The sequence below is a fragment of the Carcharhinus amblyrhynchos genome, unplaced genomic scaffold (genome assembly GCF_965287045.1).
Source record: "Carcharhinus amblyrhynchos unplaced genomic scaffold, sCarAmb.v2.hapA scaffold_50, whole genome shotgun sequence".
NCBI classification, from domain to species: domain Eukaryota; kingdom Metazoa; phylum Chordata; class Chondrichthyes; order Carcharhiniformes; family Carcharhinidae; genus Carcharhinus; species Carcharhinus amblyrhynchos.
This window is the reverse complement of record NW_027649791.1, coordinates 2,286,020-2,312,775: the sequence shown is the minus strand read 5'-3', so window position 1 is coordinate 2,312,775 and position 26,756 is coordinate 2,286,020. Positions and strand designations below refer to the sequence as shown.

The window sequence follows — 26,756 nt, the reverse complement described above, 5'->3', positions numbered from 1 at the left end:
GAAAGAAAAGGATTGTGGCACTTTTTTAATATATAAAATAGTAAAGCTCTCTGGTTTTCTGCTTCATTTTTCAGGTTGGGTCTCACCACCTACGGCTGACCAGAGGTATTGAGGCTGATGCTCCAGCTTTCGACAGGTAATGAATGATTTTACTGACTTTAAGCTTATGCTAAGTTGGTGGTTGAAGCTGAAATGATCAACTTATTCAAAAGGCACCTGGATCTACATCTGAAGTGCTGTAATTTGCACGGCCATGGACTTGGTGCTGCAAAGGGGGATTAAAATCAGGGGCTAGTTTCTTTTCTACCTTTTTTGGCTGAGACAGACACGATGGACTGAATGGCCATCGATGCAAGTGTAACATGGTGACGTAGTGCATGCAGGAGAAACCGGAATGGTCATGTGGCTGATCTGGGAAGTTGACGAGCGACTGCACACTTTTCGGTCTTTGAGGTTCCTTATCCTGACTGACAAATCTGCTTCACTGGCACAGGCAAAAGAGGGGGGGCTGCTGGAAGAGGGGTGGATTACAATGTGTGTGCGAGGCAAAGGAAGAGGGACTGATTACAGTGTGTGGGGGAGGGAGGAGGACCTGATTACAGTGTGTGGGGAGGTACTGATTCGTGCTGTATATGGCAGGAGAGTTGGGCTCCATTGAGTCTTTTATCAGAGGAGGATATGGAAAGTTTGGATGAAGCCTTCCTGGCTATACAAAATACTAAGGCTTTTACGAAGTACTGTGAAAACACCAATTTTCATATTTCTATGATATATTGTTACTTTGAACCTTAAACAGGAACTTTATTAATCTCATACTGTATGTTACTATAGCTGCTTTATCAGATCAGGTTAATGTTAAAAGTGATAACATTGAAAAATGTTTGGGAAACACTGACAGCACAGCCACCGGTCGCAAAACAGTTAGAATGGGGGAGGTTCAAAAGACCAGAATTAAAGGAGCATATCTTACATGATTATGGGGCTGGAGAAGATGCAGAACATAAGGAATAGGAGCAGATCGTACAGCTGCTTGAGCCTGCTTCATCCTTCAATATGATCATGGCTGTTCTAACTCCACTTTCCCAGCTGCTCCCCTTATCTCTTGATTCCCTGAGATGCCAGAAATCTGCCTATATCTGCCTTAAACGTTTCCATCTAAATCCTCTGGAGCTGAAGACTCCAAAAAAAAATCACATCCCTTTGAGTGAAGAAAATTTTCCTGACCTCAATCCTAAATGATTGGCCTCTTATCCTTTGTCCATGTGTTGAAGATTCTTGAACTAGGAGAAACAATCTCTGTGTGTACCCCAATAAGTCCCTTCAGAAAAGTATACATTTCAGAGAGATCACCTTTTTTTTTTAAACTCCAGAGGATATAGACTCAATTTACTCAGCTTTTCATTCATCAATAACTCTCTCATCCCACAAACTAAACTAACGAGCCTTCACTTCATTGACTCCAGTGCAAGTATAGCCTTCATTAAATATGGAAACCAAAGCTGCACAAAGTACCAAAGCCTTTTACAAAATTAGCAAAGTCTCATTATTATCCAATCCTCTTGCAGTAAAACCCAACATTACAATTTGGCTTCTTGATTGCTTATTAACTTTGTGTTACTTGTACAAGTACACTCAAGTCACTCTGAACATCAACGTTGACCAATTTAGTTTAACAAAAATATTCTACATTTCTGACATTACTATCAATGGACTAGAAAATCCTTCTGTTAGATTGGTCCTGAATTTTGCTAAGTTGGGCTGATTCAGGAGCTTTAAAAATGGTGAGTGGGAGCTGTTACGAAGGGGAGGTTGGTCTTCTTTCTGAGAATTAACACAGCTACTCAAACAGAAGTACCTCCCTTCATAATCTGTTAAAGTGTATGTGAGAAGGGGAATTACCTGCACTTCAACAGCTTTTAGTGGTCAAATCAAAGTAACTACTTGAGACTTTCTCTCTAAAATCATCAAGTAAGGTTTTATTTATCAACTAACAGTAAACAAATTAACTGAACTATTAACAAACTGAATAAAATGCTATTCTAATGGAATTTTGCTTAGACGATTACAATTCCTACTCATTAACAAAAAAATAGAAATAATAACAAAAAAAAGAATTTTTAGTCACACTCAAAATGCTGTCAGATTTGTCGACTTCCGGAATATTCATTCTTCTTTTCTAATTTCTTCTGCTTTCACAATCTCCTTTTGGTACCTTTATGATTGAGATGAGGCTTTCTTTTGAGATATCAAATGTGGCTTTTACAGTGGCAGAGAACAGTGACTGTCTGTGTGTCTCTCTTTCTAGCTGTGATCAGTGCTGTTACTCAGAAGATGGTTTTCTGGCAGTTTGGAGCTGGGAGCTGTAGCCTTTATAACCCTGATGAGATACCAAAACCTCCATAGCAGGATTAGTTTACAGGATATCAAAATACCAAACCCAAATCTGATATGACACCACTACTCAAATGCCTATTTCAGACTGATTGGTTAAACTTCAAAAACAGGTTCTGAGTCAAATGCCTAAAGGCTGTTACCAAAGCAACCCTGTTGTTTTTGCCTCTGATGCATTGTTTCAGTCTGTACTGGATGCACCTACAGCTCTTCAGTACAGAAAAAACAAAACCACCCTTTAAACAAATTTTGCAACTCTGAGTGTTTTTATAATTTTTAATAATTTTACTGACTTCACAACAGATCTGATATTGGGATTCCTATTCCTATTCACCTTCCCTGAAAGTATTGATGGTGCAGGGTAAGGGTGTGAGTAGCCAGCTCCACATGCAATACTCCTGCCTTGCTGGCTCCATTGTTGGGATGGGCATTTCAAACCCCATCCCCCATAATTATTTTGAAATCTGTAAGTATACATAGTTTACAGGTACACCAGAGGAGTTGTGAACCAAGTCTCCAGTAGCAAATGCAAAACAAGCCTGTTTTTTCTGTTTTAATAGTTAGATGCTGTAATATGTTAGAAGTCCTTTAGCTGTAGTGATAGCTTTGAGGACAGAGTCCCATAATCAAAGTGGACAGATATATTGCGGCCGCACTTGGAGTACTGTGTGCAGTTCTGGTCCCCGCATTACAAGAAGGATGTGGAGGCGTTGGAGAGGGTGCAGAGAAGGTTTACTAGGATGTTGCCTGGTATGGTGGGGAGGTCCTATGAGGAGAGACTGAGGGATTTAGGGTTGTTTTCGTTGGAAAGAAGGCGGCTAAGAGGGGATCTTATTGAAACATATAAGATGATTAGAGGTTTAGATAGGGTGGATAGTGATAGCCTTTTTCCTCGGATGGAGAAAGCTAGCACGAGGGGGCATGGCTTTAAATTAAGGGGGGGTAGCTACAGGACGGATGTCAGGGGTAGGTTCTTTACCCAGCGGGTGGTGAGGGATTGGAATGCCCTTCCTGCTGCAGTTGTAAATGCGTCTAGTTTGGGGGCGTTTAAGAGATCTCTGGATAGGTTTATGGATGAAAAGGGATTGGTATAGGCTAGTGGGTCATTGTTTTTGTAACTGGTCGGCGCAACATCGTGGGCCGAAGGGCCTGTTCTGCGCTGTAATGTTCTATGTTCTATGTTCTATGTTCTATGACTCTCACCCCTCCCTCCCAGAGCAAGGATTGAATCCCCCTTATTCTCACATTTCACCCCATTAACCTCCACATGCAACGCATAACGCGTTGCCATTTTCACCAACTCCAGCACGATGCCATTGCCAATCACACCTTCCCTTCACTCCCTCTGTCAGCATTCTGCAGAGACCATTCCCTCTGGGATAACCTAGTCCACTCCTCCACTGTTCCCAACACCTCTCCCATCACCCATGGCACCTTCCCATGCAATGGCAGATGATGTAACACCTGTCCCTTTACCTTTTCCATGCTTACCATCCAAGGTCCAAAACACTCATTCCAGGTTAAGCAGCATTTCACTTGCACCTCTTTCGGTTTGGTCTAGTGCATTCACTGCTCCCAATGTGGCCCCCTCATATATCAGAGAGACCAAACATAGACTGGGTGACCGCTTTGCTGAGCATCTTTGATCTGTGCGTAAGCAGGACTCTGACCTTCCTGTTGCTTGCCATTTTAACACACGATCCTGCTCCCATGCCGATGTGTCTGTCCTTGGCCTGCTGCAGTGTTCCAGTGGAGCTCAATGCAAACTGAAGGAACAGCACCTCATCTTCCAACTAGGCATGTTACAGCCTTCCAGTCTCAATATCGAATTCAACAACTCCAGATGATTAGTTTTACCCCAACTCAACCCCTTCATTTTCATTTTATTTAATTTTTAACTGTAGTCTACCTTTTACTTCTTTATTGTCTTCCTTTGTTTTCCTTCCCCTCCACTCTTTCCCCTTTATTCTATCACCCTTTCCTTGCTTTTTCTCCTCCTTTGTTTCCCCTTCCCCTTCCCCCTTTTTGTCCATTTTACCTCTCTCCTAAGCATCTCCTCTTTTCCCACCCCACCACCCCCCAGATCTTCATCTGTCGCAGCTTACCTTCTGATTCAGCTTCTCTGCCGTTTGGCCAGTCACACCTTCTATTCTCTCAGTGGGCTGCCATTAGCAGCCTTTCCCTTTGTTTTTGTGGCTATAACTAATCTTTCATTCTCTCACCCTACAGTAAAAATATCTCCCATTTTCTTTGCCATTTAGCTTTGACAAAGGTTCATCTGGACTCGAAACATCACGGTAGCACAGTGGTTAGCACTGCTGCCTCTCAGCGCCAGGGGCTTGGGTTTGATTCCTGGCTTGAGTCTTTATCTGTTTGGAATTTGCACATTCTCCTAGTGTCTGCGTGGGTTTCCTCCAGGTGCTCCAGTTTTCTCCCACAGTCCAAAAGTGTGTGGGTTAGGTTGATGGCCATGCTAAATTACTTCTTAGTGTGAGGAGGACTAGCAGGGTAAATATGTGGGACTAGGGGGATGGATGGGTTGTGGTCAGTGCGAACTCAATGAGCTGAGTGATCTCCTTCTGGACTGTGGGGATTCTATCAAACATCACCTCTTCTCTCTTTACAGATGCTGCCAGATCTGTTGAGATTTTCCAGCATTTTCTCTTTTAGTTGATAAATATATTGACCATCAGTGTATAAATGTTCAGGCGCATTTGGGTCCTTTCCCCTTAGTGATGCCAGTGTGTATTCAAAACTGAAAACAGTATTTAAGAATTCTAGTGTCATGATTTGAAGTGGATTAAATGTCCACTTTGCTTTAAATTAGAAATAAATCTACTCTGTAGTTTCAGCCAATTACTTCTTGACTTGGGGGTGGCAAGGGGGCACAGTTGTTAGTACTGTTGCCTCACATTGCCAGGGATCTGGGTTCGATTCCTGGCTTGGTCACCGTCTGTGTGGAGTTTGCATGTTATCCCTATATCTGTGTGGGTTTCCTCCAGGTTCTCTGGTTTCTTCTCACAGTCCAAAGATGTGCGGGTTAGGTGGATTGGCCATGTTCAATTGTCCCTTAGTATCAGGGGATCTAGCTAGGGTGGATGGGATGTGGTAGATGTCGACGTGATAAACTGAATTGCCTCCTTCTGCACTGAAGGATTCTATGATTGATTTGATAGACAGGCTATCTGGTGTAATTTAGCAAAAAACATAGCCATATGTTATTTTAGTTCCAATAGGTTCCTCATCTGATGCTTAATGGTTTATTTTGACAGTTGACCACATTATCAATGCTTGGCTGAGTTTCAAATTGCCTAAACTACTTATTTCAATGGGGATTTGTGTAGACAGTTTCATCTTTTAAAGAGTTTATTGAAGGATTTTTTTTATCTTTGATGTAGTGACTAAATAAATATTTGTTTGTTCTTCATAGAATGTCTACAATGCAGAAGAAGGTCATTAAGCCTATCAAGCTTGCACCGACCACAATTCCATCCAGGCTCTATAACACCACATATTTAACCTGCTAATTCCCCAGACACTAAGGGGCAAATTAACATGGCCAGTCAAACTAATCCACATCCTTTTGGATTGTGGAAGAAAACTGGAGCATCTGGAGTAAACCCACACTGACACGAGGAGAGCATGCAAACTCTACACAGACAGTGACCCAAATCTGGAATTGAACCTGGGTCCCTGGTGCTGTGAGACAGCAATGTTAACCATTGTGCTAGCAAAAGATTTGGAGAGTTGTGGGGAGAGCATGGAGGACATGACAGTAAAGGCTTGACATTCACTACTACAATTGGGCCAATGTCCCAATACATAGAAGTGTGTCTTCCAGCTCATCAATCATGGCATCTGCCCGCCTACATTGCCGCATTATCTCGTGAGGCAGTAGGCCTGAGTCCATCCTTCCTCCCCAGAGCCCTTATAAAGGAGGCAGATCTGTTGAATTGGGAAGTTTCCCAAATTGACCTTATTGAAAATCTGGCCTGTTGGTCTTGGTCTTTTCAGTTGAATCATTGAAATAGGTTGTAAACAGCTGTGACCCGAGCACTGATCCCGTGACACTCCACTCGTCACATCTTGCCAACTTGAAAATGCATCTAGCCTTGCTCTCTGTTTCTTGTCTGTTGGCAGATACTCTATCCATATTAAACTTACCCCAATTTCATGAGCGCTTATCTCATGTGTCAATCTTCTGTGTGGCATCTTATCAAAAGCCTTTTGAAGTAAGACCCTGGAGAGATATTAAATAATGGATGAAAAATTTAAAATCTCCTGGCCTGCAGTCCAGCAGGCCAGGAGACGTAAGTGGAGGCTATTTAGCGGGCTCCCTTCTGGGCCTCTGCAAATCTCTGGCCACTGGATTTCCAGCACCATCAGCTCACATGGAGCTGATTAAGATATTTAAATTCTGATTTGCACCTTACTAGCAGCATTCCTCCCTCCCTCCCCAAACTCTCCTGGCCTGCTTCACTCCAGCAAGGTTTATAAGAGCTCCCCACAAATGGGGAATTGGCAGCCTGACCCCACTGGAGTGAAGGGGGGCCATGGAGGCCCCCCAGGAGGTCAGGATTAAGTGGGGGTGCCACCTGGGCATTGCCAGCTTGGCAGTGCAAGCCTGGCTCCCTGATTAAAACAGACCGGGGATGGGTCGGGAGGTTGGGGCCATCCCAGAGATGTCTGGGAGGCCAGTGAGTGGGGATCGGAGGGGCAGCAATGGAGGGTTTGCTGTGCTGGCCAGCGATCGAACTGGCTAGCGATCGGGTTGCTATCTCAGCACTGACAGATCGGTGCATACACAGTGGCCTCCCCAACGGGAATAGGCCTCACCTCTGGATTTTCATCGTGACTCATGCTGAGATGCTCTGTGATCCACAGAATGTGGGAGGTTCATTTTGAAAATGGCGTTTAAAAAAACCAGTGGGATTTACTCCAGGTTTTACATAAATTCAGCCAATAGAATTTTTTTGGGAGAACTCCGGCCAAGATGTTGTTTAGGCTACTGGTAACCTTGATAACACAATTGAGACAATCTGAACAACTGACTCAAAACCGTTCTCAATCCAATGCAAATTACTCTTACAAATTTCTCTTTTTCAAGTATATATCCAGTTCTTTTGTGAAAGTTACTAATGCATCTGCTTCCTGCACCCTATCGGAAAATGAATTTCACATCATAATTTGCTACCTTAATCAAAGACTTCCTGTTTTTTCCAAATTATCTTATGTCTGTATCTGCGAATGATACCTGTTTCTCCCCATTTATTCAATCTCCCTCGTTGACAAATCTGTGCTCTCTCAATCTTTCTGGCAGATCTCCTCTGCGCCCTCTGCAAGGTGGAGTATGAGGCCCAAAACCTGTTCCCTTTTACTTTATCTGTTAATCTGTTCTCATATATGTGATCCTTATAGTAATGATAAGCCCCCTTTATTTTGCTTAACCCCCCTGTCTTTGGTTAACCAGGAAGCTTCAGTCTTGGATGGCTTTCCTTACTCCTTTTTAATACTTTATTTGAACCATTACCTCTTGGAAGGCCTCTGTTTGGTGATTTATTGTCTCATCAGTCAGTTTTTCCAGTTGAGTGTTTGATTGTTGATTGTTCCTTGTCCTTTTCAATATCAGCACTGAACTTAATATTCTGGTTACTGTTTCCCAAATGCTGTCTCACTGAATCATGCTCCATTAGCCCTATTTCATTCTCCAGAACTAGATCCACCCCACTGCTTCCATCCTTGCTGAGCTGGAATGCACTGATCACAAAAATTCACTTGCGAACATTTGAAGAATCCTCCTCCATCGACCTCACCATTTCCTTTCCTTTTATAGTCTTTATTTTCCCCAGTCTATATGAGGGGAACTGAAGTCTTCAATTGCTACTTCACTATTTTTTGATCTTTTTGAAATTTGCTTACAAATTTGTGCCTCTGCCTCCTTCCTGTTATTCAGTGGTCTGCAAAAACAAGAAGGCAGATTACTACCTGAATGGCTGCAAATTGGGAGAGGGGAGTGTGCGACGGGGTCTGGGTGCCCTTGTGCACCAGCCGCTGAAAGTAAGCATGAAGGTGCAGTGGGTGGTAAAGAAAGCAAATGGTATGTTGTCCTTCATTGCGATAAGATTGGAGTAGGGGAATAGGGATATGTTGTTACAATTATACAGGGCCTTGGTGAGGCCTCACCAAGAGTATTGTGTGCAGTTTTGGTCTCCTTTTCTGAGGAAAGGTGTTCTTGCTCTCGACGGGGCTCAGTGAAAGTTTACCAGGCTGATTCCAGGGATGGCGGGACTGATGTATGAGGAGAGATTGATCGGGTTAGGATTGTTTTTGCTGGAGTTCAGAGGAATGAGGGGGGATCTCACAGAGGCTTATAAAATTTTAACAGGACTAGACAGGGTAGATGCAGGGAGAATATTCCCAATGGTGGGGGAGTCCAGAACCAGGGGGGTCACAGTCTAAAGATTCAGGTAGACCATTTTAGATGGAGGTGAGGAGACGTTTCTTCACCCAAAGAGTGGTGAGCCTGTGGAATTCATTAGCACAGGAAGTAGTTGATGCCAAAACATTGAATGTATTCAAGAGACAGCTGGATAAAGCACTTGGGGTGAATGGGATCAAAGGTTATGGAGAGAAGGCAGGATTAGACTATTGAATTGGATGATTAGCCATGATCATAATGAATGGTGGAGCAGGCTCGAAGAGCCAAATGGCCTCCTCCTGCTCCTGCCTTCTATGTTTCTATGTTAAGTCTGGGTTAACTTCTCATTCCTGAACTTGGTTGAGCTGGGTTTCCATTATTGCCACATACATCGGCATCCTATGTGGCAGCTTCTATTTGCAATGTACCAACCTTATTGGTCATGTTGCGTGCTTTACCTGACATGCACTTCAAGTCTGTAGTATTCTGCTTGACATTGCTCCCCTGTCTGATCCCTTCTACTTCTGCATAACTTTATTCTAGTGCTATTTGTCTCTTACAGCCCTTGATGTTTCTTTCTTCTCTGATGCTTCATCCTGGTTCCCCTCCTATACAAATTAGTTTAAAATGCTTAAAGTGTTGATTGAGGAATACGTGTTGCGCAGGACACTGGGAAAACTCTCCTGCTCTTAATGCATTGGAGTCTATCATGGCCATCTTGAGAAAGCTGACAGGGTCTTGGTTTAATTTCTGATCTGAAATATGGCACATCAGGTAATGTGGCTCTCCGTCAGTGCTGCATATAAGTGCCATAATAAATGTGCTCAAGCCCAGAGGTAGGAGTTAAACTCATGATTTCCTAAACAAGAGGCGAGAGTGCTACGATTGAGTGGAGGCTGACGATTACACAACGTGTATCTGTGTGTGCATCATGGGTGTACATTTATTTGACATTATATAATGTACATTTTTCTAGGTATGATTACACTGCATTTTGAATGTTTGCACAGTATGTGTGTATAATTGTATAGGAATAAAAACGTAAGGATTGATTGCCATTTTTCAGACACTTGATTTTGCTGAGGGAGCAGTATGGAAGTCAAGTCATTGTCAACCTGCTAAGAATTAAGGGTGGAGAGGAAGTCCTCAGCAGAGCTTTTAAGGTATGTTTGTTATCACTGGAGAATTGTCCGGAATATTTTCTCTGTCTAATTGTAATTGCTCTGTGAGCTGGTCACTAACTTGGGGAAATCTCGATGAACTGATGGAATCCATTGTTTGCACTGATTCCCTCACCGTTCGCTAAAAGTTGTGCATTGACTCTGGTCTCTCAGCTGATCATTCACTTGCCTGTTGCTGCGTCTCCAGCAGCCATTCCCAGGAGCCTGATATCAGCGTGGGGCTCAGAGTGGGCCTGGTCTCCAGGGGTCCTCCCTCTGTCAGGGACCCTTGCTGTCACATCCTCCATCAGCAGCTATGATGTGTCAGTGATGCGTTCCCTAGATTGTGAGACTCAAGGTTAATAACAAACACATTCCCACCGAGGTGACTGTGCCTGTGCTGTGGAGGGTGTGAGGATATGGTGTGACATGCATCCTCTGAGAGGTCCAGGCCATCATGATGCCATTTAATCTCGCAGAGCATAGCAGGCTGTTGACCTCTTTTACTCCACCAAACCCAGTTTCACTTGTGGATCCCATGGCTGCTAACCTCTCCTGTGACCTCTGTCCAGACTGCCTAATGGCTTTTGCTACCAGATAAACCTGTTGGACTTTAACCTGGTGTTGTGAGACTTCTTGGTCAGGCAGTCCTCCTACTGCCATCACTAGGAAACAGGAATCTCCCTCCTCCCTGCCTCCCATTCATGGATGACCTTGAGGAGAACCTGTGGGGAGACATCGCTAAACGGTTGCTGTGCGCTGAGATGTTGGTCAAAAACAGCAGGTGGTTGCAGTAGCAGTTGTGGTTTTCTGGGGGGGGATGGGCAGTGTCAGTTCAGCAGTTTGCAGCAGCAGATGAATTCTCCAAACATCCACTCACACAACCAGATTGGTGCTGTAGGATTGCAGAGAATGGATGTCTATCTGGGTGCCTGTTCAATATGGTGCCTGGATCTCCAGCTCTCTGAGGTATCAGCAGGGTCTTTGGCCTCCTGCCTGCCCCCACCACATATTCAATTGGCTGGCTGCCATATGACTGCAAGCGGCCAGCTGTCCATCTGTGAGTGAGCACTTCCCATCCTACCTTCGGGACACTGACACAACGGCAAGATTCTGCCCAGTCTTCACAATAAGTAATTGAGTGGCAGTGAGTTTAACAATATTGGTACAAAGGTGAATAAGCTTTATGCTAAAAACATTGGTAGAAAAATGAATCTGAATGTGTGGTGTATTTGTAACAATATAGATGAACTAATTGCATTGAGATAGATGCGTTTAATATAAATGTCATCATAGAGACATGGTTGCAGGTGACGGATGTTAGAAAGTAAATATTCCAGGGCACTTTCAAAGACAGAAAGCATGGGAAAGGAATAAAAATAATTGTCATAAGAATGACATGAGGACATTGGTAAAAATAATCTTGATTCAGAAGATCAGCCTGTAAAGTAGGTATGGATAGGAGATTAGAAATAACAATTTCAGCACAGTTTCGTGAGGGGTAAGTATTACCTCACAAATTTGATTGAATTCTTTGAGGAGATAACTAAGTGTGTAGACGAAGATAGAGCTGTTGATGTTGCATACATAGATTTAATAAGGCATTTGATAAGATTCCTCATGAAGAAAGTAAGGAGGTGTGGGATAGAAGGAAATTTGGCCGATTGGATAAGTAACTGGCTGCCTCATAGAAGAGTGGTGGTGGAAGGAAAATTTTCAGACTGGAGGCCGGTTACCAGTACTGTACCACAGGGTCCTCTGCTATTTGTGATTTTTATCAATGACTTGGAAGAGGGGGTTGAAGGGTGGGTTAGTAAATTTGCTGATGACACCAAGATTGGTGGAGTAGTGGATGAGGTGGAGGGCTCTTGTAGGCTGCAAAGTGACATTGATAGAATGCAGAGCTGGGCTGAAAAATGGCAGATGGACTTTAACCCTGATAAATGCGAGGTGATTCATTTTGCTAGGACAAACTTGAAAGTGGATAACAGAGTCAACAGCAGAGTTCTAAGGAAGGTGGAGGAACAGAGAGATCTCAGGATTCATATCCACAGATCTCTGAAGGTTGCCACTCAAGTGGATAGAGTCATGAAGAAGGCTTATAGTGTGTTAGCATTTATTAACAGGGGGTTGGAGTTTAAGAGCCCTGGGGTTATGCTGCAACTATACCAGACCTTGGTGAGACCACATTTGGAATATTGTGAGCATTCTGGTCAGCTCACTATAAGAAGGATGTGGAAGCATTGGAGAGAGTGCAGAGGAGATTTACCAGGATGCTGCCTGGTTTAGAGGGTAGGTCTTATGAGGAAAGGTTGAGGGAGCTGGGGCTTTTCTCTTTGGAGTGGAGGAGGATGAGAGGTGACTTAATGGAAGTTTATAAGATGATGAGGGGGATAGATAGAATGGACGTGCAGAGACTATTTCCTCAGATGGAGGTAACTGTTACTAGGGGGCATAACTATAAGGTTCATGGTGGGAGATATAGGAGGGAGGTCCGAGGTAGATTCTTTACTCAGACAGTGGTTGGGGTGTGGAATACACTGCCTGCTGTGATAGTGGAGTCGGACACTTTAGGAACTTTCAGGCGGTTATTGGATAGGCACATGGAGCACACCAGAATGATAGGGAGTGGGATAGCTTGATCTTGGGTTTGGACATAGTTCGGCACAACATCAAGGCCAAAGGGCCTGTACTGTGCTGTAATGTTCTATGTTCCAATGGTCAGAAACTGCTGGTAGACCAATTTATTGGCTCTCTAAAATGTACTGTTGGACAGAGCATGAAGCAAAAAATAATTTTAGCTTGTAACAAAATCAATATAATAACTGTGGAGGACTTTAATCTTCATACAGATGAAACAAATTGAATTGGCAAAGGCAATCTAGAAGCTGAGTTTGTGGAATGCTTCATGGAAGCTGTACGCTGAAGAAATAATCAGGGAGCAAGTTATTTTGGATCCAGTGTTGCACATTGAAGCAGGGTTAATTAATAACTTCAGCAATAGCAGTTTACATTTATATAACACCCTTAATGTAACAAACATCTCAAGGTGCACCCCAAAAGCAGTATAAAGTGAAAGGTAGCTGAAGACATGGTCACCTTTGGTGGAATAATTAAAATGGAGGTGGTGGAAACAACAGGGGATAATCCATGTTAATGCTGATGGTGGCGAGGTGCAAGGGGAGCGTAAGGGGGACGTTGTTTTGGGAGGGTGGGAAAGATTGAGTGAAGAAGGGTGAAAGTGAGTTGGACTCAGTTGAGGACCCTGTCATGTGACTTATAGGGGAATCCATGGTTGAGGGAAGGGGAACCAACACTGCTGCACCATTCTTCTGCCATCCTCCGATTCTGGCTGTCAAAGAAATGCACAGCACAACATCCCATGGAGAATCAAGTCAGAGTAGAGAGTCAGGGAAAGACAGGACACTCTCTCCCTTCAACAGCACAAGCTGTCATTTTCTCCTGGTAAGTTTAAGCCTGTGTGGATGAGTTAATGTGTGAGTGGATGAGTGGCTAGGTGGATAGTCAGGTCAGGAGGTAGTTGGATGCTTGGGGAGATGGTAGTTAGGTGGTCCGGGGTAGGCGATTGCAGGTGTCAGTTATTAAGTCACCCAGGTGTTCCAGGTTTCAATCAAACATTTCCTAGGTCTCTACCTGTGTTAGTAACTCAAATCTCACCCAAGTCTCCAATTCTAACTGCGAGTTGGAGATATTTGCGAAGGATCCCAGGGAAGAGGAATTTTAACCTTCTTAGGCAATTCTCATTAGATCTGCACTTGAGAACATCTGCAGGGTTCTAATGCACATCTTCACTCATAGGTTCAGTCTCTGAGACCAGAAAATTTTGGGCATTGTTTTCCTCCATTCTGTACAGAATCTTCTGTCATGTAAAATTTATCTATTCAAGTGGAAGTTGCTAACATCCTTCCAGATTTCTGTTCAGTGTGCATGTTCATAGAACCAGAGAAACCCTACAATACAGAAAAAGGCCATTTGGCCCATTGAGTCTGCACGGACCACAATCCCACCCAGGCCCTACCCCCATATCACTATATATTTACCCACTAACCCCTCTAACCGATGCATCTCAGGACACTAAGGACAATTCTTAGCATGGTCAATCAACCTAACCCGCACATTTTTGGATTGTGGGAGGAAACCGGAGCACCCGGAGGAAACCCACGTAGACAGTGACCCAAGCTGGGAATCGAACCCAGGTCCCTGGAGCTGTAAAGCAGCGGTGCTAACCACTGTGCTACCGTGCCACTGTATTATTTCTTAATAGCTTAAGAAATGTCCTGGGAGGATTTTGACTTATACTGAACTGTATACTGCATTGTTCTTTAGGATACTTTTTCATTTCTGTGGAATTGTCAAGACCACATTTAGTTCTTTTTGTCAATTAATTACATTAACAAATCTTAACAAAATTAATTGCATTATTTAGAGAAACAGGTAGTGGGTATTTGAACACATACATATAGGGATAAGGAGTGTTAACTCTGAACAAAGTCACTAAGCTCTCTCAAGCAAGGAAAGGCTCTGTGTCTTAGTATTGACTTCACCTATTGATGTGGATCCTATTAACATTCCCCAGAGCCTGATCTCTTTAATCTAATGGTATCTAATTTAGTTATGACAAAATATGTTTTATTTCCTATTGATCTAGAAACTGTTGTGGGCCTCTACTCATGCCCCTAACACACCAATGATAAACTTTGACTATTACCACTGTGTCAAAGGTGGCAAGGTGGAAAAGTTGCACTCGTTGCTAAAACCTCAACTGCAGGAACACCTGGATCAATTTGGCTTCTTCAGCAGTGGTGAGCATGTACGTCATTGGTGAGTCTTGGAGATTTTTGATTTTACTTCCTTATTATCAATGGAATGATGAAATTGTGTCATTCATATGCAATTACAGTTGTTTTTTCTTCTGCTTAGCTTGCACAGTCCATTTAGTTTGATTAGCTTATGGATGGCACGATGGCACAGTGATTAGCACTGCTGCCTCACAGCGCCAGTGACCCAGGTTCGATTCCCAGCTTGGGGCACTCTTCATGCAAAGTCTGTATGTTTTCACCATGTCTGTGTGGATTTCCTTTGGATGCCCTGATTTCATCCCACAGTCCAAAAGACATAAGAACATAAGAAATAGGAGCAGGAGTAGGCCATATAGCCCTTCGAGCCTGCCCCGCCATTCAATAAGATCATGGCTGATCTGAAGTGGATCAGTTCCACTTTCCCGCTTTCTCCCCATAACCCTTAATTCCCTTGTCTATCAGAAACCTATCTACCCGTGACTTAAATATATTCAGCGAGGTAGCCTCCACCACTTCAATGGGCAGAGAATTCCAGAGATTCACCACCCTTTGAGTGAAGAAGTTCCTCCTCAACTCCGATCTAAACTGACCCCCCCCCTTATTTTGAGGCTGTGCCCTCTAGTTCTGCTATCCTTTCTAAGCGGGAAGAATCTCTCTACCTCTACCCTATCCATCCCTTTCATTATCTCATATGTCTCCATAAGATCCCCCCCCATCCTTCTAAACTCCAAAGAGTACAGACCCAGTCTATTCAATCCCTCCTCATAGGCTAACCCTCTCATCTCTGGTATCAGCCTGGTGAACCTTCTCTGCACTCCCTCCAAGGCCAATATATCCTTTCGCAAATGCGGCGACCAAAACTGCACACAGTTGCAAGCTGGTTAGATGCATTGTCCAGGTTAAATTCTCTGTCGGTTACCCAAACAGTCGCCAAAGTGTGGATTTTTCACAGTAATTTCATTGCAGTGTTAAGGTAAGCCTACTTGTGATGGTAATAAATAATTTAAAAAAAGAATTGAATATGAAATTGAATTGAGGAAAATATCCTCAAAGCCTACATTAATACAATGATACATAATGATTAATACAGGGGTAAGAGGCCTATTGTAATTTAATAGCTTAAGAAATATAGTCTCTGGATGATATAACCATTTACTAAAATTAGCTTGACAAGGGCTTGCTGGAGTACTGTGCTAAAGTTTGTGCTGGTCTAGATTGATGAATTGGGATAAAAGCCTTTGTCCTAATAACTGGAAGGATTTTAAACGTTAAGAACTTTTGGAAGGTTCAAGTTGGTTTCTAGTGGTTTCAGATTATAACACACGCACTTCTGTCATTTGCTATAATTGCTACTGAGAGAGCCTGTACACAAGGCTGCTGTGAGAAATGGAAAAAAATACAATGAAATGCTTCTGAACTTGATGTTAAAGCTCAATGTTGGAAAACAATGAATATTTGGCATTGGACTGTCACCACCACAAGATCTGCCTCCTGCAAGTGCTCCCTCTCCCCACTGACCTCCCTACCAACAACTCACACCCACCTTTGCCATCACCCAACCCACGCCTACCCTCCCAGCATTGACACTCTCACATTTACCTGTTCTGGGGGACTTGGACTCCAGAAACTGCCTCTCGTCCCCATCCTTCCCATTGCTGCTTTTGGTGTAACTGGGACCAGCACCTCTCTGAGGCAGGTCATCTCTCCTGAGTGAGGGGCAGATGTCCCATCTCCATAACACTTCTTGGAGTGTTAAATGACTGCACTGTAGTCAGCATTGGTGGTGATGCATTCTCCATTGACTCTTCAGGCTGAGAAATCCCACCATCTAAAAAAAAATCCTGCCCTCATTTCAGACCCAAGACACACTTCCTCAAACTGAATGTGAAATTCAGTCATTCTCGCTTGGATTCCTTTACAATGAGATCATTAATTAATCATCTCATTACATATTAACAGATCTAAAATAGCCAGGTTAATTCCAAAACACATTGTTCTAAGAAACTGGCTGAATGCACTCTATGAACTCATCCTCCAGGCAACTTTGCCACTTTGAAATGTCCAAACTGTATGAAGATTAAAAGTATCTGTTATTGCAGCACTCTTCTTGTAAGCTGCCACTCTTGTTTTCCTACAGTGTATCAATTGCCAGGTGGCCCATAAGCTACTCCCACGAGTCATTTCTTTTCTTTGCTATTTGACAGAATCACAGAATCCCTGCTGGATTCCATTTGGCCCATTGAGCCTGTACCGACAACAATCCCACCCATATCCTATCCTGTAACCCCACGTATTTACCCTGCTAATCCCACTGGAGGCAATTTATCATGGCCTATCAAGCTAACCCACACATCAAGACACCAAGATTGGGGGAACGGCAAATTGTGCGGAGGGTGTGGAGAGTCTGCAGAAGGACCTAGATAGGCTGGGCGAATGGGCCAGGAAATGGCAAATGGAATTTAATGTTGGCAAGTGTGAGGTGGTCCACTTTGGTAGGAAGAATGGTAGGAAGGACTATTACTTACGTGGCGAAAAACTGTAGCAGGCGACGGTGCAGAGGGACCTCGGGGTCCTTGTGCATGAGTCGCAAAAACCCAGCTTGCAGGTGCAGCAGGTGGTCAGGAAGGCGAATGGGATGCTGGCCTTCATAGCGAGGGGGATTGAATATAAAAGTAGGGAGGTCTTGCTGCAGCTGTAAAGGGCATTGGTGAGGCCGCAGCTGGAGTACTGTGTGCAGTTTTGGGCGCCGCACCTGTGCAAAGATATTTTGGCCTTGGAGGGAGTGCAGAGGAGGTTTACTAGGCTGATACCAGAGTTGAGGGGGTTGAGCTATGAGAAGAGGCTGAATAAACTGGGCTTGTACTCGTTAGAGTTTAGAAGAATGAGGGGAGATCTCATTGAGACGTATAAGATGATGAATGGGATGGATAGGATAGAGGTGGAGAGACTCTTCCCGCTCAAAAAAGACACTAGGACTAGGAGGCACAGCCTCAAGATAAAGGGGGGGCGTTTTAGAACGGAGTTGAGGAGGAACTTCTTCACTCAAAGGGTGGTGAATCTCTGGAATTCTCTACCCGTTGAAGTGGTGGAGGCTACCTCGCTAAATATTTTCAAGAAGCGGGTTGATGGGTTTTTGATAAGAGAGGGGATTAAGGGTTATGGGGAGAGGGCGGGAAAGTGGAACTGAGCCACGACAGATCAGCCATGATCTTATTGAATGGCGGGGCAGGCTCGAAGGGCTAGATGGCCTACTCCTGCTCCTATTTCTTATGTTCTTATGTTCTTATCTCCGGACTGTGGGAGGAAAATGGAGCACCCAGAGGAAACCCACACGGACATGAGGAGAATGTACAAACTCCACACAGACAGTTACCCGATGCCAGAATTCAACTAGGTTCCCTGGTGCTTTGAGGCAGCAGTGCTAACTACAGTGCCACTGTCTGTATTTCTGACACGTACCCAAACAGATTTTACATCTTGTTATTCAGAATCAAGATAATTTCTCCTGATTATTTTAACCTGATCCTTTATTAACAGTGATACCCTAATTCCTTTTCCTTTTCCTTTTCCTTCCTGCCTTTTCAAATTGTCAAACACCCTTTAATGTTCAGGTCGCAACTTTGGTTACTTTATGACCATGTCTCACTAGTAGCTATCATATCATTCACATTTATATCTATTTGTGCTGTCAATTCATTCATCTTATTACAAATGCTATGAGCATTCAAATAAAGAGCCTTTAATTCTGGGCAACATTTAATGGAGGTGAGAAGGATCTCACCAATTAGTTTGGAAGAGGGTGTGAATGGATATTGCAGCCAAGAGCACATGTCCTGCAGGCTGTGTTGCCTGCCTGGTGTCAGGGTTAAGACCCATGCACCTCTTGTAGGGATCTTTGGCCAGAGTATATATCACTCAGGCACTTAACTAGATAACAGCGTGCTTTCCTCATGGAAGAAGCCCAATCAAAGCTGGCAGCTCTGTTGACGGAGAGTGACACTGGGGAGCCGGTATCTTGATGAGCTTGGTGAGCTACCAACACACTGCTCTGTTAATACCAGTAACCATTTAATTTTAAAACTCTCTCTACAATATTTGTAACACACTCACTGGAATGAGATAGATAGGCTCTTGATTAATAAGGGGATCAGCGGTTATGGGGAAAAGGCAGGAGAATGGGGATGAGAAAAGTATCTGCCATGGTTGAATGGCAGAGTGGCCTAATTCTGCTCCTATGTCGTATGGTTTTAATGAAGGTCCAGTGAAGATTGCCCCAGTGGTAAGTTCACAGTACTGGTGCTAGTGCCCCGTGGTTCAAAATTGATTTCTTTATACACACACACACACACACAACCCCCCCCCCCCCCCCCCCCTCCCCCCCCGGACCAATCTTTGACTCAAACACATGGAATAGGAGCAGGAGTAGACCATCTGGCCCCTCGAGCCTGCTCTGCCACTCAATAAGTTCATGGCTGATCTTTTTGTGGACTCAGCTCCACTTACCCGCCCACTTACCATAACCCTTAATTCCTTTACTGTTCAGAAATTTATCTATCCTTGCCTTAAAAACATTCAATGAGGTAGCCCTCAACTGCTTCACTGGGCAGGGAATTCCACCACCCTTTGTGTGAAAAAGTTCCTCCTCAACTCGGTCCTAAATCTGCTTCCCCTTATTTTGAGGCCATGCCCTGTAGTTCTAGTTTCACCTGCCAGTGGAAACAACTTCCCTGCTCCTACCCTATCTATTCCCTTCATAATCTTATATGTTTCTATAAGATCTCCCCTCATTCTTCTGAATTCCAATGAGATACCCCCAGTTTACTCAGTCTCTCCTCATAAACCAACCCTCTCACCTCCGGAATCAACCTAGTGAATCTCCTCTGCACCCCCTCCAGTGCCAGTATATCCTTTCTCAAGTAAGGAGACCAAAACTGTACACAGTATTCCAGGTGTGGCCTCACCAGCACCTTATACAGCTGTAACATAACCTCGCTGTTTTTAAACTCCATCCCTCTAGCGATGAAGGACAAAATTCCGTTTGCCTTCTTAATTAACTGTTGCAAATCAACTCTTTGAGATTCCTGCCCAGGGACACCCAGGTCCCTCTGCACAGCAGCATGCTGCAATTTTTTACCATTTAAATAATTGTCCATTGCACTGTTATTCCTACCAAAATGGATGACCTCACATTTACCAACATTGTACTTTATCTGCCAGACCCTTGCCCACTCACATAGATTATCTATTTAGCTCTCTGATTTTATTTGGCTTTGACCAATTCATTTGTGGCTCGGAAACTAATCCAGAGATTATTATTTTTGTATTTTTTCCTTTTTAATTTAGTCCTTAGCAGCTCATACACCATGAGCAGAATCTTTTTCTGAGTACTACCAATGTCTTTGATACTTCAACAATTGGAACCACTCCTCCCACCCCAAGTTCCCCTCTACCCCTGAGGAAAAGTCCTTAACCCTGACACCAAACAGGCAACACAGCCTGCAGGACATGTGCTCTTGGCTGTAATATCCATTCACATAACTGTACTGTTCCCTACAATTACTACATTTTCTTTTACTCCCTCTACTCGAATGGGCTATGCAAGCTCAGATAAATGGGATTAGCACAACTTTAGTGGTAGTTATTGTCAGTGCAGTCTATATGGCTGAAGGGCCTTTTCTGTGCTGTATGACTCCTGTGCCATGGTACTATGGTTGGCATGCTCAATCTCCCTGCAGTCCCTGATGTTGTGCACACAGGCTGCAAGATCCCTAAACCTATCAGACAAGGCTGAGGCTCCTCCTTTGCTACTTCCTGGATCTCCATGCTTGTCTTATTCATAATTATTGACAGGAGGGTGTGAGTCCAGACTAAATCTGATTTACCTAACTTGAGGGATGCAATTGCCTTCTGGAACAACGTTCCCAGATAATTTTTTCCCTCTCCAGTGCAGTGCAGTGATTGAAATTTAGACTATAGCTCATCAACTCTGTGCTGAAACTTCTCAAGCTGCAGATACCTGCTGCAGATGTGCTTCCTGTGGAACGCACTGGTGTCCACCAACTCTCACATGATGCACTTGCAACACATCTGCTCTGCTATCTTTATTGTGTTTTGTTTAACTAATTAGCTCTTCAAGTTTAGAAATATAATTCAGTGATAATTTGTATTAAATGATTTAATTATTTCAGCTATTAATTTAATCCAGTAAATATTTATAAATTTATTGCTTTAAAATACTTCCCCAGTTCAGAGAAAAAAATAAATCAGAAAACTCAGCAACCAGTTGTCTGGACTGGCTGTCTAATTATAGTCTCTGGGCCACAGCTCTCTGATTCTCGCTGTCCTTCACTCCTTCTATCAGACCATTCCTTGTTCTATAGAAGACCAGAATAGCATGTCTTTCCTCAAGGCACTGACTTCCTCCACTCATCAAATTGCCAAATTCTGTACTTTGTCTCAAAGTACTCTGCTGAACTGGCCTGCATGCAGGAGCAAAATCCTCTTGACATTTATGCTAGCTAGAAGTCCAAAGCCCCGAGTCAGGCCCTGCAGACTACTGAACCTGTTCTAACAAACCACAGGATTAAATCACTGAGTAACTGTCACTAACCAGCAAGTTATTTATCATTAACTAAGATGCTACAGGTCAATGTTGAAGTTAAAGTTAGATGTTTTGAATTTTGCAAATGCGGGCTAGTTGCGTAGGATATGTACTCAACCTATTGCAAACAACTGAATGTCTATTGTTAGATGTGATTGGGAATACTTGTTGAACAATTCTGAGCGTGCAAATAGCCGCACTGGCAACTAATGTAAAAATATCAGTTGAGTTTGTAATGTGGATCTTTTATGTTTGCAAGAAGCAACATGCATTCATATGCAGGAACCTCTTCACTGCAAACAAAAGAGACCGTGTTCAAGCATAGCACTTTAAAACAGTTATTCAGGAATTTGGGAAGCATTCTCCATGGTGATGCCTCAGCCAACTGCCAAGCAATTTTTCTCCTAGAGCATAAATTAGAATCCCTACAATGCAGAAACTCTCTGACAGAGCACCTCACCCAGACCCGATTTTTTTTCCCCCTAAACCCACATATTTACCCTATTAATTTCCCTAACCTACACATCTTGGGTCACTAAGGGACAATTTACCATAGCCAATCCACCTAACCTGCACTTCTTTGGACTGTGGGAGAAAACCAAAGCAGCCAGGGGAAACCTATGCAGACACGGGGAGAATGTGCAAACTCCACACAGTTACCCAACTCTGGAATTGAACTTGGGACCTTGACAGTGTGCGGCAGCAGTGCTAACCACTGTGCTGCCCCACTGTTGTGTTATTTGAAATTTGGCATTCTTGCATTTGTCCTGATGACTGCGAGATGAAAAGCTTCAGCAATTTTCAAGTTCTGAATAATCAAGTGATAATTTTGTTTTTGTTCCGAGACAAAGCCAACATCTATTGCTCTTATCGAGTGAGATTGGGATATAGTATTGAGTTTCAATTCCATTCTTCCCCTTATGTACATTTTTCTGAATGAAGTTAAAAATGTTGACCATATTCCGAGTTCTTGCCATGGTTCTGAACAAGCTCAACATAACTTATCTGCTTTTCAATTCCATCCCTCTGGAAAGGAATCCTATATATGGATTTAATAAACAAGTAGTAAATCTAACAAATTTATTGATTTAGTAAATAAATCCTTGCACCCAAAATTTGCAGCTTAAGTTTTGGGGCTTCTACAAATTAATCAGTAGAAATTCCTAATGGTGATTAATTCACCGTAAAAGGATTGCTAGCTTATTGCATAGGACCTGCTTTTAGCGCAATGTTTGAAAAAGGAGTGCAAACATTTGTAGAAACACAATTTGTGCTTAAAACCCAGTCATCTTTTACAGCATTTATACTGATGTGCACCAAAAAAAATCCTAGAACAATTGGGTAGAAACTCAATTTTGCTATTTCTAACTTAATTTTCACAACTTACCCAATTATTTAGTGTCAGGACTTGTGTAAAAAAAAATTTGCTATGTTCATTTTATTACTCGATTCTCTGGCTGTAGCACAAAAGAATCAAGCTGATACAGGCTTCAGTTATAGTACAGTAGTTTCCAGATCTCCAGATACCATATCAAAATTTTTCAGGTTGTTCAGCAAAGTAAATTTTAGCTGAAAATCCATTGCTACCATAAATTGCAGTGCTATTGACAACGGTTTCTTTGTACATATGATCCTTAGCAACATGCCTCTGTCATCTGATGTTAGAGGGCAGTTGTATTTTACGGAAAGTAAAACTCAGACTTCTGCATTAATTATATTTATTCTTTTGAAGTTTTCAGACAGGAGTGTTCAGAACAAACTGCCTAGATTGTCTCGATCGGACAAACAGTGTCCAGTCTTACATAGCATTGGAGGTAATCATTTTGCTTAATGCTGAAAATTGACTGAGGGAGAGTGTGAGGGGGATATTGGTTTATTATTAGAGAGATTTTAGAGTTGAAATACAATGCTTAATGGAACATGGCTATAGAAATAGGTTTTGCAACACCTTCAGTTTGTTCTGCCACACAGTCAGATCAAGGCTAACCTGCAGCTGAATTCTACCTACCTGTGTTCCATAATCATAAATACCGATTGGAATAACCTCAATGATGTTTTGGCATGAGAGTTCCAGATTCCAGTACTCTGTGTGTGAAAAAGAGCTTCCTGACCTCATCCTTAGCAGTCTAGCTAAGAATTCTGGTTAAAGATATCCTCACCAGGGGAAGTAGGAGAAATAGAGAAACTATCAATTCCTTTACTCATCTTAAAAATGTCAACTAGATCACCACTCTGTCTTCTATACACCAGAGAATGCTGGCCTGATAGATGGAACTTGTTCTTATAATTTAAGCCCTTTAGCCCTGGTATCATTCTGATAAATCTACACCACACCTTCTCAAAGGTTCTTTTTGGGGTGCAGAACTGAAAGCAGAATATCCAGATAAAATCTAATCAAAGTTTTATGTAACTTCAGGAATACTTCACCATTTGTATTTTGGGCTCTAGAGAAGTGGGATAGATTTGATTAGCCTTTTAAATTAGTTTTTGTAGTTGTTCAGATATATATTCAGACAACCAGCATAGATGGACATCCAAGGCAACAAAGGATAATAATACATGTTAACTGTTTGGAGCTGCTAGCTGAAAAGTCCCCCATTGATGCTAGTTATCTGCCTAATTGTGTTGAGGCTAAGGTGTTACCTTACACTGGGTTTAGTCATTAGTCACAATGCCAAGTCCTCATTTACCAACAGTGCCTTACACGAGGCAGAATTTAATGCCCCACTCTCAAGACCAGGAGGAATATGGAGGACAGCCTTCATTCCCTACAAGCATTAAGGGCCATCTGCTTAAGCTGGGCATACTGTCAGCAAATAACCTGCACGCACATCAAAGAAATCACTTCCACATTTGCCACTCTTACTCTGCATCGAGTACCTAGAGGGTTCTCTTTACAGTTGCAGAATGACTCCTCCTGCACCAAACCTTTAATGCGACAGCAAGAAACCTTCCAATGTGCTCTCTGCCAGCTTCTGCCCAGTAATCTTACAAACAATTTCCATCCAGGATGCACTCTCTTTAATCACGTTGTGAACATTCCTGATATATGGCCAGTCAATCATTTGCCCACCCATTGAGCAGTAGATGAGTGTTGGTTAACACATTGATCATGTTAATTAGCAGGCAGCATGGATTTTACCCCAGTGCGATCAGCATGTACATGTTAATCATAGACCCTGATTCCCTGACCCTTTCTCCCACAGCAATCAATTACATCTCACTAAAACTGTGAATTTCTGTGAACCTCAAGAAATAGCATGTGCTTGAGGATATCTTGCAACATATTTTGGTACACCTGTGTTTTGTATGTAGCTGAGCACTTGGACATAGGTCACATCCAGTTTTCCATGCAATGTATTCCTAGTGCCACCAAGCTAAAGCACTGCATTTTCTGACAAGGGACAGGACAGAAATAATCATTTGATTCATTACCTTGTTGCTTCCTGCCAAGCATGAACACAACATTGAAAGACAACTGTGTTCTCAGCTGGGAAATAGCTTGTGTTCTGTGGGACTAAGAAAATAAATAATTGCCAAAAATTAATAGAAGTTTCAGCGAAAGTTTCGTGGCTACTTGAAATAAGCTTTCAGTGTGGCTTTGGAATTATGTTATTTGTCCTTCATAGGTTTTGTACAGCCAGCTAAAGAGCCTGGGAATGGCTGTCAAGAAGACAGTAGTGGAGCGTTTTGTGGAATTTTACAAGACAATGTGGTCATTGAACGGACATAATTTAAGTAAGATCTTTACAGGGAGTCGTGCACGAGAGGGAAAAACGAAGGTAATATAAATGGAGTACATTTTAAATATATGTATTTTTTTTAATAAGGTTGTGTGCAATGTGTTCTCTTCTAGCCAGAGGAAGTCACTTATAAATCCTATTATTTAGATTTCCCATCAATTGTTAAATGCGCTGCCCAGAATGAACTGAGTCAGACAGACCAAAAATAGGTGGGATTTTCCATGACCCCATACCATGTTTCCTATCACAGAATCATAGAAACGCTACAGTACTGAAGGAGGCCATTTGGCCCATCGTGTCTGCATTGACCACAATCCCACCCAGACCCTACCCCCATATCCCTACATATTTTACCCAGTAATCCCTCTAACCTACTCATCTCAGGACACTAAGGGGCAATTTTAGCATGGCCAATCAACCTACCCACATATCTTTGGACTGTGGGAAGAAACTGGAGCACCTGGAGGAAACCCATGCAGACATGAGGAGAATGTGCAAATTCGATATAGACAGTAACCATAGCCAGAATCAAATTCAGGTCCCTGGAGCTGTGAAGCAGCAGCGCTAACCACTGTACTATCATGATGTTCCCATTGTTTGCACTTTCTGCTGCCAGGGAACCCGCAGTGGGAGGGGGTCACCGTTGGCGGGATTGGAAGACCCTGTCAGAAGGAATGGCTGATAATATTTCAGCCAATGTTTCAGATCTTGAGCCTAGTATATTGGTTTGGGATGATGACATTAGCAATTCCACTATTGATTTCATTATAATCTGGGTTAATTTGATTTGATTTATTATTGTCACATGTACTAGTATACAGTGAAAAGTATTGTTTCTTGTACTATACAGGCAAAGCATACGTTTCATAGAGAAGGAAACCGGAGAGTGCAGAATGTAATGTTACAGTCATAGCTAGCATGTAGAGAAAAATCAACTTAATGCAAGATTAATGGCAGGATTCAAACCCGGGTCCCCAGAACGTTAGCTGAGTTTCTGGATTAATAGTCTAGCAATAATACCACAAGGCCATCGCCTCCCCACCGAATTCAGAACATGTAGGCCCAGTTTCCTCAATTCTTCCTCATAGGCCAATCCCACTGCCCCAAGACTTAGCCTGATGGCAGCAGGGAAGAAGCTGCTCTTGAGTTGGTTGGTATGTGGCTTTTGTACCTTTTTCCCGATGGAAGAAGGTGGAAGAGAGAACATCTGGGGTGCATGGGGTCCTTAATTATGCTGGCTGCTTTGCCAAGGTAGTGGGAAGTGTGGGCGGAGTCAATGGATGGGAGGCTGGTTTGAATGATGGATTCACAACCTTTTGTAGTTTTTTGTGGTTTTGGGCAGAGCAGGAGCCGTATCAAGGTTAAAATATTAGCCAGGTCCCTACTCATGCTCATTATTCAATGAGTCTTGCTGAAAAGTGTGTGCATTTAGATAGTGGTGAAATTGAATTGGAACAAAGGGACACTGGTCTACTCCTATTCCAATTTTTCTTTAGCCCCTCCTGCCTGCCCTGCCATTCAACTAGATTATGGTTCATCATCTTCCCCAGTGCCATTTTCCTGTACAATCCCCATATCCCTTGATGTCTTTACTATTTACAAATCTATTAATCTCTGTCTAGA

The 26,756-nt window shown here is 42.9% G+C and overlaps 1 protein-coding gene across 1 annotated transcript in view; it reads left to right on the top strand.

Annotated features, from left to right (window-relative positions):
- The window catches only part of LOC145337476 (synaptojanin-2-like), a 204,190-nt gene that overhangs the window by 87,276 nt on the left and 90,158 nt on the right, over nucleotides 1-26,756 (top strand). Inside the window, exons 6-10 of the mRNA XM_080182266.1 lie at nucleotides 75-136; nucleotides 9,876-9,972; nucleotides 14,639-14,811; nucleotides 23,123-23,204; nucleotides 25,020-25,172. Of these exons, the coding sequence (XP_080038392.1) occupies nucleotides 75-136; nucleotides 9,876-9,972; nucleotides 14,639-14,811; nucleotides 23,123-23,204; nucleotides 25,020-25,172 (567 nt within the window). The remainder of the gene's footprint in view (nucleotides 1-74; nucleotides 137-9,875; nucleotides 9,973-14,638; nucleotides 14,812-23,122; nucleotides 23,205-25,019; nucleotides 25,173-26,756) is intronic.